This window comes from Symphodus melops (genome assembly GCF_947650265.1).
Source record: "Symphodus melops genome assembly, chromosome: 2".
Taxonomy (NCBI): Eukaryota; Metazoa; Chordata; class Actinopteri; order Labriformes; family Labridae; genus Symphodus; species Symphodus melops.
Window position 1 is genome coordinate 24,144,126 of NC_136692.1, and position 14,723 is coordinate 24,158,848.

At 41.4% G+C, this 14,723-nt stretch overlaps 1 protein-coding gene across 1 annotated transcript in view; it reads right to left on the minus strand.

Moving 5' to 3' along the window:
- xylt1 (xylosyltransferase I) overlaps nt 1-14,723 on the minus strand; it is a 79,333-nt gene that overhangs the window by 19,226 nt on the left and 45,384 nt on the right. The window contains exons 3-7 of the mRNA XM_079337353.1: nt 10,661-10,833; nt 10,275-10,477; nt 4,935-5,015; nt 2,866-3,082; nt 2,311-2,487 (exon numbers count right to left, since the gene is read on the minus strand). Of these exons, the coding sequence (XP_079193479.1) occupies nt 2,311-2,487; nt 2,866-3,082; nt 4,935-5,015; nt 10,275-10,477; nt 10,661-10,833 (851 nt within the window). The remainder of the gene's footprint in view (nt 1-2,310; nt 2,488-2,865; nt 3,083-4,934; nt 5,016-10,274; nt 10,478-10,660; nt 10,834-14,723) is intronic.

Here is a 14,723-nt window from a genome sequence, read left to right on the forward strand (position 1 = left end):
CGGAGTGAGGTCAGTGTGAAGGCTTTGACTGGTATGAGAAGGACAGGGGAGTCGAAGTGAGTCATGGCTCTTAAAGGAAATGACTTGAAGTGATATTCAACTGCAGAAGAACATTCTGACTTTGTAGTGCAGCTTTTACTTTTTAGGAGCACATTAAAATTCAAACAGATACAGTCTTTCTCTGGGGTCTGAGAGTCGATGCCACTCATTCACTTCTCTCAACTAACCCTTGATACTTCCCCTCATACTCAAGGCAAAGAGGACCTAATTACCATTATTTTCTTTCCCCCTTTCAGGGTCATACTAATCGAGACATAACTTTGCACATATTGATCGTGAAGGCCGTGCTAACAAGTTGAATGCTGAGTTTCAGAGGACAGACAGTGAGGGCAAAGAATAAGCTTTTTTTTTTTTTTAAATGGACGCCTTATAATGATTACAACAATTCAGGACAGCCTGAAATCTTTCACTCTCATCCCATATAGTGTGGGGGACGGGTTAAAGAAGCAGGACATGATGTCAAAGAAGGCTGAAGTCGTGACAAGAAATCCAAGATGGTGGGCAAAACAAAGCCTGAAGCACCAACGACTTTACAGTATCAAAGTCTCAACAAAAGAGTGGAAATAAGTTGCTAACGTTTTTTTAAAAAGCATGAAGCTGCTTTATTGAATGCATCATGGTCCCACTAGTCCCTCACTGGCAGTGTGATGTAAAGTCAATGGGTTTAATGTTGGGAGGAAACTACAACGCCCAGTGCTGAGTGCTTCTGGGGATGAAGCCATTTCCTCCCCACCTGTTTGTGAGAAGCTGCTGAAAAATTGGGCCCACCTGGTCATAATGCGAGACAACAGCAGCAGCAGCAGTACAGAGACGACTCACATACTGTGAACTTTCTTCCACCTTCTAAATGTTTGGCTGGTTACATTTTAACAGATGTTCACGGCGGCCCCGCAGTGGGTATCCTCGTTTAGTTGTGTACGTTTAACATAGCACCAAAGGAGCTTTGCTCGTCAGATGGTGAAACTGTCAACAACCGGCGCCATCATACTCCCCCCCCCCCCCCCCCCCCAAAAAAAAAAGTATATATATCTAAACTCAATAAAATGGATATGAGCTGGCGATTTTGTTCTTCGGAACCACTGCAGAAAGACGTGCTCGCTGAGGTCCAGATCTATGGCGAAGCAACAACCTAGTAAGCAGAGCTGCCATGTTGTCTCTCATCTCGTGTTTGCAGACGAGCTCCGACCTGCTTCAGCTCTTTGATTGTACCATAACACATTATTAAGGAGTTTAACTACCGATAACTTATGCAGATATGGATTTTTTCTTTATGACAGTTCATCCTCCTTGTCTGTATGTCATATGTCACAATGGATTTACATTCATTTGCCGAAGTTTATTCTTTTTGTACCTCCTCTACCTGCAGACTTTCCCGTGTTCCAGTGAAGCTTTCTTTTTCAATCCTCTTTGAAACATATTCTATAATGTAGTTAAATCCCTGCATGATTGAAAACATCTTCTTGTTAGCATCCTGCGCTAACAGCTACTGTAGAGATCAGAATAAACAATAGATCAGATGTAGCAAAATACATTGATCAGTGACTTCAGCTGTGATGTGATCAAAAGGTCTGCTCTGAAAGATCACTCACACTTTTACATTATAAGAATTACTAAGCTGGCTTTGGAGTCTATAGCAACTTGATTTAAACAGATAGTCATTTATACATACTGTTCTTATCTGCATATAGAGTTTGTAAAGAAAACTACATAAACAGAAGGAAACACACCAATGATGTTACATGAGTTTGATAGTCTAACTTGAGATGAAGGCAGATTTCCACATTTGGTTTTAATGGCAACTTCAGTCGAATCCTTCTTAGTTAGAGGCTTTGCCTGCAGCTATTTCTGTTTGATGTCTTTCTCGCTAGCAGCAAGAGTATTTTAAAGACATATTTCAGATGCTGCCATAACTTCATCAGGAAGGTTTCTCTGATATTTTGTAGCCTAAAGAGCAAGCGATTTGTCTTCACGATATTTCTGTAGGATTCTGGTAAACTCCTGAGCTATCATGAAAATGTACATAGAAAAAAAGTGATACACAATGCATGGTCATTACTTTCTGCCATGCTGTGTGGAGTTTTTCCTGAGCAAGCCTTTGTGTACAGTGCCTTTCAGTTATAGAGCTGTTCGGAGCACATGCAGAGAGCCCTGACCTGCAGCTGCCACTCGCTCTGCTTCTAGCCAGTGGATGATAAAAGGTTACAACTAAAACAGATTTTCTCCACATTAGTGTTTTGTGGATGTTGCTACCTGGAAGCGGTGGAAGTCGGCTGGTTTGAAGTCGTTCGGGGAGCATCCACACCAATCCACGATGTGCTTGTACTGGCACTTACAGCCCAGCTTGCGGTTCCAGTTGGTGATGCGCAGGTTGTTATCCACCATGCTCTCACAGTGGGCGCTGTTCTCCAGCACCGTGTGGAAGAACGACTGAGTGTTGACAACAGAAATGGAGAGGGGGGAACGGTGGGGAGGAGGGTTGAGGCACAGACGGAGACAAAATTAGAAAATTGTATACCTCTTATTTTTTACACCATTCAATTCGCTGAGAGGAAATAGAGTAGCGGCAGAAAAAACATTCACAGGAGCTCATGATAAAAATCCAATTTCCCCTCAGAGATCACTCAGTTCTCATCCAATCCTTGTATACAGACAGAAACTCAGCCTTTGCATTTTCCCAGAGACGGAAAGGAACAAGTGTCTACTGTTTCCAGAAGCAATGGAGTGTTACTACAAATCAATTCTCATGTGTCAGTCAAAGGTTAACAAACACTTGACTGTGTGAAAGTGTGTGTGTGTGTGTGTTACCTCTGCAGGGAGCAGGGTGTAAGCGTAGAAGCGCTTCATGTTGGTGACCAGATCGTCCTTGGAGTTTATAACGTATTCGACGAACATGCGATTGAGAAGGAACCAGTCAGAACCACCATCCACAGAGATGCCTTCAGGGATTTTGCGGTCACCCAGCCGCCACATGTGTGTGTCGCACTCAAAGAAGAGACGATCCAGACCCTGCTTACGGATAAACCTGAAGAGCACACACAGATATACGGTCAGACTTCATACATTTATGACTCAAGAAATACAAAAGAAAGACATAGATAGAAGGGGCAAATCTTGGCAAACAAATGTAAAATTTAAAAACCCAGCCGATAATCTGACATTAGAATTAACAATAATCAAACTGAAAGAGCATTCTTCAGTTCTTGTTTTGTATTCAGAGACACTCGTGCATAATCTGATCAATATTTGTCTCCAAAGATTTGTGTCAGCAGGAAATCCAAGTTGATCCACAGCTGCTGCTGCCACATGTGTCTTTGAGTAAGACATTTAACGCCAAGTTTCTCCCACTGATTCTTTGGCGATATGCTGATTAGTTACTTCTCATGGACACTTTACATAGAGTAGCAACCTCTGCCATCAGTGTGAATGGGTAGGTGTGACTTGCGGTGTAAAAATGCTTTCAATAGTCAAAAGACTAGAAAAGTGCATTTATCCTAAAAAACAACACTCTGATACAGAATGTTCAGGTAAGTGTCATCCGGGGTTGTAATGATACCCGAGTTTAAAGCTTCTACGCCCTATACAAATCAAACATCGGTGATATCTCTTTCTTTACCATTTCAACAAAAATATAAGTCCATATCGGCTTAATGTGGCGTTTTTAATCTTCAAACATTGCATGCAGACTCCTGCACACTAGAGATGTAACGATTCACTCAACTCACGACTCGATTCATGACACAGAGTTCACGATGCGATTCTCTAATGATTTATTTCTGCCATGATAACGCCTGCTTATTACAAGCAATCAATGTTTATTGCACACATACACCAATATGTAGTTGTATTTGTGTCATTCACAGTGCTTTCTCTCTCTTTAGGTTACAATATAACTGAAGATGTGTCTGTTCCTTTTGAACACTCAGTTCATGTCTGATACCGTGGATGATTAAAACAAGAGCGATTGTATTGTTTCAAAACAGGTGATATCAATGGCTGCAAGCTTTTAACGAACATTGTCTAGACATGCTGAACTAATACAACATAAGACTGCATACATAACATGACAACTACATTTGTGTCTTCTCTCCTTGACCTGAAAAGACTCTACAACTGTGATGTTCACACTTGTCACGACACACTTGGATCATAAGAGAAGAGAGGAGTGACATAACAGCTGGTGTTACAGCTATAAACACATCAAAGCGTCAAATGAAGGGAGTCAAATACAGGTCAAACAGGTCACATCATTCCTGCTGTTTGTTTTTTTTTTCTCAACAGCAACATAAGAGTTCATTCACTGAACTCTTGGCTCACGTTCAGATGATTTTTCAGCATTTTTTTTTCAGTTCTTTTCAGACATCCATGCAGACACATGCAGTGGTAGATTAGTCAGATTAGCATTATTGTTATAAATACTCAATTAGAGCAGGAAAAAAACACAGCCCCTCTCCCTACACACAGCATTGAATAAAATACCATGACTGCAAACACAAAAAGGGATTGCTGAGTCACGCTGACTCATGCATCCATGCTGGATTTTCTTCATGTGTTTTTGGGTATTTTCGACCAAAGTGTCGGGTGATGACTGGTTTGTCAGCGGGTGGTGACGAGGCAGGAAGCAGAGGCTGGTAGAGAAGGTTGGTTGCTACAGAGACGAGCGCTCGACGCTGCGGTGACCTCGCTAGCTCCCCCCACCAAGAAGGTTAATTAATAAAGCCACAGATGGGAGCTAATTGTAATTTGATTCACTGACCAAGCTGCTGCTGGGAGGAGTACGCTGTGAGTGCACATAGGTGATTCTGTGTGTGTGAGTAAGCAAGGCAGAGTGCTAGAGTGTTGTGAGGAGATTAAAGTTTTAAAATGTAACGTCTCACCTGGCGTTGTCTCTGCCGTGGGACTTGATGAAGTTCATGTCTCTGTATTTGGACAGGAAGGCCACCAGCTGGTTGTTGGTTCTGAAACAGAATAAAATGACTTACTATTGACAGGAAAACATATGGAGGTGGAACACTCATTTAGAAGTAGAGTTGAAGACAAAGGTAGAATTTAAGTTCTGGAGGAAAACTATGTACATAACACCACCTGTTACTGACTGCTTCAAAGACAAGACTTTTCAATTTCTATGGATGTTCAGTTCTGGTTTTTATTTTAAATTTCTAATATCATTAAGCTCCTATTTTTTCTCTTCTTGTAAAATGTTAAAATACTTTTGATAACCTGTTTCTACATTTTTGTTCCCAACATTCAGTATGCTGCTTATTCTTCAACTTCAACTTAGACTTCAACTGCCTACATATACCATCATGCATCTCTATAGTCACAGCCTTATTCAGTTACATTTCATCTGCTGTATACCCTGATTCACAAACATGAAGGTATCGAAAACAAACTATTTGACCATCCTCTGCACTCATATTTCAGGATCCAAATTCTCCACTCTTATCATACCTTGTAGCTAACTTGGAAAAACATATAGCATCAACAGGAAACACAGGCTCATTCATTCAAAATACACCTGCAGGTGTCCTTAACACCATATACTGAACTCAGATAGATAGAACTGCTGTATTTAATTCTGAGTAAAGCTCAATTCACTTTAAAATCTCTCCTTAAAACTCTCAATGAAAAATCAAGACACTACAGAAGAGCTTTTATTGATTGTTTGAAGCACAAAACTCAGGATGTTTTCTCAGCTGAATTCCATCCAAACACAAAGACCATGACTGGTCCAGAAATGGTTTGGCGGTTCCACACAATGCTTCAAGGACATTTTTTTGTCCTTCTATAAAAAAAAAACAAACAAACAAAACAAACAAACTGCTCATTCATTACATCTAGAAGCCAGGACTTTTTTTCCCCCTTTTGATGTTATTAAGAACATCTTTGGATTTGGGGCGACATTTTAAGGGTCTTTACATCACGTTCTGATGAATAAAAGACTTCGGTTGCTCCACGATTCTGCCCCTTCGGTCCTTGAAGCCATTTAAACTATTTAGGATTATACAAAAGATCGTGCTTTCCATGATTTGATCAATGACTTCATGCTGCTAATACATTGTAGAGCAGTCTACTTCCTTACATACAGGCCAGACAGGCTAAAAGCTTTGCTCTGCAGGCCATGCCCCAGTCAATGGCTCTAACATTTCTTCTGTGGTGGGGCCTCTTTCATGATGGCTTGGCTTGCCGTTCTAAAAGAGCAGCAAGGCTCTGGAAAAAAAAGCTCAAGGATCAGCGGGGGGAGGGACGAGCGCATATTAATGTCATTTTCTCTTGAAGGAGCAATTTCACAGCCTGGGGGGCTTATCTAAGGAGGTCCTGAGCCATAAAGCCTAACTGATGATGTACTGTACGGACACATGCAGTCCTCTCTGTTTCTGCTTCCCACACACGCACACACACACACACGCACACGCACACACACACACACACACACACACACTATGCATCTGCCAGTCTGCACACTAACAATACAGTATACATCCACAGAGACACACACATTCTCCTAGGCATGCACACACGCACAAACACAGAGCAAGGGGAATTTATGTCAAGCTCCAGATTTGCCACCTGAGTGGTCACCCCGTCCACTGGGTCTAGTTTGCTTACTGTCAGCCCTGTGGCTTCTCCGTCTCACAGCAGTATTCACTTGCAAAAATGAACACACACAAACACACACACACCTACACACACACACACACACACACACACACACACACACACACACACACACAAAATCAATAAAACTTAATATCATGCCACTGTTTCACTTAAGGTGAAACAATAATGTTCCATTTTATGGCGTAAGCTTTACATAAACCTTTTAGAAGGGAAGAGTTGAATTTCAGTGGCTGGCAGGTTATGAACCCACAACTACCTACTTCTTACGAAACTTAAACAGAAGAAGAGATTCAGACTTTCATCATATGAAATGGAAAAATCTACAAAAACTTTTGGAACTCGATTTAAAATGATGTTAGCTTTTCAAAAGTTTTTTGATTTTATTTTATTTACAGCTTTAGGATTCAAATGGAAATGAGTAAGGCATATCGTCAAAGGGTTATAGAGGCTTTTCACACATTAAAATGACACCTATCACATATGGAACAAAGCACAAAAAAAAGACATCAGTTTCCTGAGGCAAAGATGAAAAAGCGAAAGAGATTAGAAGATACGACGCCCATCAGTCTATGTCCCACAGAGCTCAGACTTCTTTCAAGCTGCTGTAAAGTCAATGAAAGGGGCTTTAAAGGGGGGGAAAGAGGTAAAAGTAAGGCGACTGTGTAGATAAAAGCTGGGAAAGATGTCTGTACTCTGACAAAGCCAGCGTGTAACTCATCCTCTACCCTCTGTGGACACACACACACACACACACACACACACACACACACACACACACATACACATAAACACACACACACACACACACACACACACACACACACACTATTTCTCCCCCTGGACACACAGCCCCTCTGCTGGTGTGAGGGACTCTGGTTCTGCCTTTGAGAGCCATCCATGCGGCAGGACAGACATTATCAGGGAATTAGAGGGGAAATAATGCTTGTCTCCAGTCCTACTGATAAAAACAGCAGTGGACAGGGCAGATCAGGGTAGGGGGGCCCCCGCCCCCTTTCCTGCCAGCCCTGAGCTGTGTGGTCACAGCAGAACAAAACTATTACAATTTGGGGAGTCTGCAAGCAAATTACTGTTTTCACACATGCCCTCCTGACAGGCTGGGGCAAGACAAAAAAAAACAGTAAAAAGAGAACTGTTGTCTTAACATCAATGTTGGTTATTAGAATCAACAAAACTAATGGCGAACAACTACAGGCAAGCATAGTGTGGCGCTTCATTACGAGTCAGAAGATGAAACCGTTGACTCCCTCCTTCTCGCTGTGTGAATATTCCTGATTATTCCTGCTGTGTTCACACATCAGCTCAACAGGACTTCACGCCAAAAGAGCAGAAAAAAGTTAGGGGGAAAAATGTGGCAATTTGTGTTCACACATGCAGATAACCTTGAACATATGGGAAAATGTCATGTGTGAAAACACCAATTGACTGCAATTTTCCAACACATACTGGGATGTTTAATATCCCAGGGTGATGCATTTATTGATCCATATTTAAAATACAGCATTAGATGTACTTTAAGATATATTACTACAAAAGGTTTACAATATGTATTTCAGCTGAATAAATGTAGTAACATGAATTGAAATATTCAACCATGGATTACAATGAACTGACAAAGAATGTGGCATCACATTTGTTCACTCTCACCATAAAGCAAACGTTTCTTGAATTGTGTTCGATTTAAAAGCAGATATACGGAGACATGACGTGGTTCAATATGGTCAAAACTTGCAACTTTTATATTTTAGTCTCTCCCTGAAGGCATTTATCGTGCTGCACATAAAATAAAGATAATTACAATCACGCCATAAATCTTATACTGAGTTTAGGGGGAAAAAGAGAAATGATAAAACATATCTCCCCTAAGCTACAGTATACAGCTATCCAAAATGCAGTTGTGTTGAAGCAGACTGACAGCCTTGTACATTGTTGTGTTTGCAATTATGCAGAAAAGATGTCTCTGCTTATTGAAACATGTTTTAAAGTAAGTGTGTAATGTAGTATCATTAAAAAGGTGCTTGTTTCCCCAGGAAAACGTCTCTGTCCATCTAATCCCACTCTGAAAGAAATTGGAAAGGATGTTAAATGAAAAAACAGCTAAGTGTCATCTATCTTGCTTGCACATATATGCTCTCTTCATCACTTATGTGCCCTGCCACTAAAAGAACCCATTCCGCAAGTTCAAGTAGTGAATATGCAGTGCTCAGGCTTAGTCGAATCGAAGGGGTAGTTACAAATGCACTTGCGAAGCAAAGATGCCAGAGTTCAATTTCCATATTTTCATATTGCATGGATCCAAAACATGCAGTTCCCCCTTGTTCCCCTTCCCTAACTGCTTATTCTCGCTCCCTCGCCTCTCCCTGTCATATCTGCCTCTCGGCTTCCTCTTTCGCTCCATCAATCGTTTCGTTTCCCAACAGATGGGGCTTAAAACCTCTACTGTCAGCCCTTTTCTGACACAACATCTCCCTCATGCAAATGAGGAGGCAAGAAAAAAATCTGGAAGAAAACACTGCCTCATGGTTCACAAATCACAAATACCTTTGATCACTGCTGAAAGACATACCGACGGACAGACGATCACACAAGGTAAACATGTACACCCACAGGTGCTGAAACAAACTCAACTATGCAGACAACAAGACATAAACTCAGATGTGCACACACTAGTGCACATACCTACACAGACAAACAGGCACGGACAAGCATGTCAGCAGTGTTCATCGATATGGTGGAAAAATCTAAACACAACGAGACTGAAGTTGTCTACAAACCATAAACACCCCCCCCCCCCCCCCCCCTTCCCATCTTGTCTCCAGCTGTTAGACATCAGACCCAGCTTCCTTTTACCCAGTGGCCATTACAGCTTGTCTAAATTCAACGGGTGGACATCTGGCTGCATAGAAGAGATAACTCTCTCCTTAATAGGAGGGCTTTAATTGGCTGCTGCAGAGCTACATCAAAAAACCCAGCAGACCCTGAACTCCCAAAAGGACTATAAACTCAGAAAAAAAAGACAAGTCAAAGAATTTCTCCTCCAATCTCTTATTTCCATGACCTCACATCTAGTCGACGTAGACTTTGCTGCTTTAATTACCCTTTACAGCTTTTTTAAAGGTCTGTTTTCCAGTGGAAGTACAACTTTTCGACTGTACAGTACACAACAAGCCGGGTAAGTCAATAGGTATTGACCCTGGGCAATTAAATTGTAATCAGTTCACCATGTAACCCATTCAAGGGAGTGCAAGCGAGCAATAGAATGTGTTAACGAATAGTCTTTGAGAAAAGCAGAGATTCTGCCCCATTGATCTGTTTGCTTCGGAGTGACTCTTATTTAAAAGCTCACAGTTAACCACGGGAGACCTGACTGGTGTGTATTGAATTTCTCCCATATTGGCTTAGAGCGTTCAGCTACTGTTGTGCCCTAGTGACTGCCTTTGTCACCTATATTAGATGCTTGGCCCTCAACCTCACTTCGTTTCCTTACAGGACAATTCATTACCTGCCTGCCTTCCCCCTGGGGAATCCCCCATCATCCTTCACTTTAATCCACTATCTGTGAGATCCATCTTTGTTACCTGATGGGGTAGTCTGCAGCGCTGAGGTTGATGAAGAAATCCCAGCTCCAGTCCCTCATGGCCAGCAGGTCAGCCATGCTGCGGAGATACATGGTCAGCAGGCTGGCACCGCCCCAGATGGTGGCCATGCGCCACGGTGTCACCCTCACATTGGGATAACGGGCAGCCAAGGCATGCACCTGTCTGTGCAGGTAGTTTGAGCGCTGAAACATAAAAAAAAGAAATGAACACATACTTACTTACATTGTGTTTGCTGGAAAGAAATTACATTTTTACCAGTTAGTGTAATAAAAAAGAGACACGTGTTACAATTCAACCATCATTTATAAAAACAACAAATTTAAAGGCAATACTGTTTTAACATTACCGGTACATCTGTGGCTCACCTGATCGACATGGATGTAGTAGAAATGAGACGTGTGGTAGATGGCTTTGAAGAGGCGCTGAAACTGCCGAGAGGCTCGTCCATGGACCACCAGTACAAACGCTATCCTTACTGGTTTTAATGGAAAGCTCTCAGCTGAGTCCTCATCCCACTGAACGTTAGCATTGGCCTTACCTGTGAGGCACAATGAAAACAATATCTAAATTAATGTAATCACCCCATGAAGTACAAATCATGTTTCTCATTTAATTCACACAATACTGCAAGGATACTTCTGCAGTAATATAATCAGGGGTTGTTTGCTTGATTGATTACCAAATTAAACCTGTTGTTTATTTGATCATCCATGAGAGGTAACAATAGTGCTGTTAGTTAGTATGATGTGGAGCACATATAATATATTGGAGGCACCCAGAAAACAATTGCAAAAGCATAATGAATAAAGTTATAAAAAGAAGGATATTTAATGTTTTTTCTTTTTTTATTAAACAATAACTCGAGTTAGCTTAACAATGAGGTTGCTAGGCAACATAGCAATAGGCACTTTGAGTGGTATGATTACAAAATCAGCTGGTGTGCCGGAAGCGAAAATCAGTGCTTGTTTGACATTGACTCTCTGAGTTAAATACCATACCACATTTATATAGATACAAAGATGTACGCTTCATATGCGTAATATTTACCACTGTGCATGAAAAACAACTGCAACAGTCAGCGGTTTCTGTATAAAATGGATGACTTTTGTTTGCTTTGAGACACAATTTTACATGATTATGCACAATAAAGAAGCCATGCTTCATATGAGATCAATATAAAAAAAAAAGATTGAATAAGAAAAGTCAAACAGTGTTGATATAGAAAACATAACCACAAAACCACTCATCTATTTTGTTTGAAACTTTGACAGATTTAACCACAGTAACTACTAATCTCAATCAAACAGGGATTTTATGAGGCATTCCTCTGGGGCTTTCAGGGTGGAGCATGGTTTAAAGATGTGCTTTTATTCCTCGCTCAGGAAATACTCTGACAAATAGCATGCAGGCTAACACAACAGACTTACACAACGCTGGTCCCTGCCTCTAAAGCCACTATCAAATTAAACAATTCCAACAATCCCTGGAGACCCATTAAGCATTTCATATATCTCCATTGTGTGGTTTTGTACCACCCTTAACCACTGAAAAAACAAGCACTTGCACTTCAAGCTTCTGTCGAAGCAGTTATGTGCCACCGTGTCCCCCAACATCATTCCAGACATTGTTTGTTTTTAAATCTTCAGTTATTGCAGCAAATGTGCACACGCAGCTTATGAGACATGTTTGTTCACAGAACGTGCCGTAAGGAGATTAATGACTTAAATTTGGGACTTCAGTTCCCAAGAGTCAGTTTTGTGCTGAAGAAGAAGATGAAGCTGAGGGAATTCTGAGGCAGAGAATGTTTACTCCCCTGAGGTAACGTTGCCTCAAAAAAGCCCCTCCCGGCTCCTCTCCCTCTCCGCCCTGGGGTCCTGTAATTACTCTAAATTTTAGGGCGAGTTTCCAACACATCTTCTCCTTATGAGTTGACAGAACAACTAAGAAGGTCTTCTCCCTCTCGTTAAAGTAACCTCATTCGTTGGAATACAAGGGCAGGTGTCCATCACGGCTTTGTTCAAAGTTGACCACAACGTTGGGTTAATGACACGCTCCCTTGGTGACTATTGGCCCCAATTGGCCGTGGCTCCTGTCAGTCACTTACTTATTTCTGGCTTCTCTGTCTTTGCTTGAGTATGTGTGGGTGTTTGCGTGTGTGAGTGTGCAACGGCTCAGGAGGGAAATCTGCTGTGGGCCGTATCAGATTGAACAGTAATTGGTGGCCAGCTAAGAAGGTTCACTGGTTTGCTTTGCACTTGGATAATTGGCCAGTCGCTCCACAAAGCACTTTGAGAGTGCGAGCTATGCTAGCTAGCTGAACTAATGAGCACTGCTGTGTGTGTGAGAACTTAAATTTTACTATCAGGTTTGTCCAAGATGTGTGTTTATCTGCAGAAGAGCATTACATGTTGTTTTTTGTTTTACTGAGTGTGCACTTAAAGAGACTTCATGCTTATTCTGAGAAAGAAAAAAACCCAGAAGCCCTTCACTTGACTCATCACTCTTCATCACCCTTTCCATCGCCATCAATCTTTTAAACTGCCTTTCCTCATCTGCTATCACCCCACTCTGTTCTTCCATCATCTTGTGTAACTTCAGGCTCCAACCCACCCTACATCTTAACTGCCCTTATAAGAGGTTAGAACAAGAGCTGAGCTATATCCCAAAGGGTTTGTATCAAATTGCATTTTAACATGTCTCTTGGATGGTGCCCTTGCAACTAAACATATAGCATGGTTTGGAAACATACTGTCTATGTGTTTGATTTCTATCGGCCTACACAATGATATACTGAAATGACTTTTCTTAATACCTGCAATATAATTTCTTGTTTTTTTTGGGGTTTGTTTGCACAAAGAGCTCAGCAAACACAACCCTGAACACAACACCTTTTCAATTTTAAATGAGGATAACATTCATATCCAACAGTTCTTTATCGGTCTTTTCAGGGTGACATATTTCTTACATTGACTGTAATGCACTGTGGTTCTACATGCCCTTTCTGTGGCCAAGCTCATTGGGAGCTGATCAGAAGTAATTTCTGCACATATTTTTGCCGCGCTTCCCTTTTTGGTGAAATAGTTCGCTCATATTGTTGTTGCAAAAAACTGCCGTAGTAGGTCCCACGACTAGAAAGGTAATAAACTTAACAACCAGGTACGCCTTTTTAAGTCTCCCATCAAGAAATAGCTATGGAACGCAAGTACAGGAGACCTCAAAGAGGCGTTGGATGGCCTGGGTTTCAGCGGTGAGGGGCAAAAGCATCATGTTTGCAACTATATCTTAGTTCGCTCTTTTGTTTATAATGTTCCAAGATTTGCTATTTATCATCCTAAAAATTAGCTAATGCTAAGTCAGAGTCATGCCTGTCATGCCTGTCTAGCCAAGCTAGTAGACAGTAGATTTCAGAAACGGCTTGATCTGGTCTTATTAAGATCTTAAAATGACAGGGAATCATCATATGCTGTATTTTTAAAATGTCTTTACAGGCAAACCTGCTTATGAAATGATGGAGACAAGTCCAGACTGGGCATTTCTAAATCTCGGCCACACAAATTAAGCAGAAAAATATTGCGCAGTTCACCAGGCAGGGCAGACGCAGCAGCAAGGAAGAACTACCAGGCTGAAGAAAATGATCAGCCTCACACTGGGGAGGAAGTACAGGAAGCTGGAAGAAGGAACCAACTACAGACTGAGAACTTGGCTCAGATGTGGAAAGAGGCAGACATCCAGCAGACTCAAAACAACAGTAACTGTCCTCTAGAGATAGCTACAATTACTAGTTAACTTCATGCTAAGCAAGCTAACGTGCTGCATCTATCTGTATTGTATACGTACACTAATTACTCATTGTCATAAATAAATTACTAAAACAAGGTAGGTATGATTTTTTTTTCACAATTTCTTTTCACTTTAATTTCATTAAAGTTACGGTAGTTGGCACAAGTTCCCTGACTTCCAGCTTGAACTCATGCTGGGTCAATGCAGCCGTCATATCATGATAAACTGAGTTAGCATATGCCAGTGACTGAATGCTGCTCCTGTATTCAATGATGCTAATGCCAGAGCTAACACATATTGCTAATCCAGCCAAAGCCTCAAGGGCAGAATGCCGATCAAATCAAATTGGACAATTTTGTGCTAACAAGGTTAGGACTTGAATTTGGATGGGGTACAGAGGAAGGAAAGGGAAAAAAAACAGATAAAGGGAGGGAGGGAGGAACAGGAAGGGAATACATTGGCAGGCAGCAGGCAGGCAGACGGAGAGTAAGAACGAAAAGTGATTTAATTTAGCTGTTGTGTTGTTACAGCCAAGCCACCAGGGGAAAGCCCTTTTCATTTCTTTGTCTCCTTTGATCAAACTGTCAGTTTGAGTGGGATGGTGAGTTGCTATGTTAGATGACAGGAGCTTAGGCACAGACAAACGAT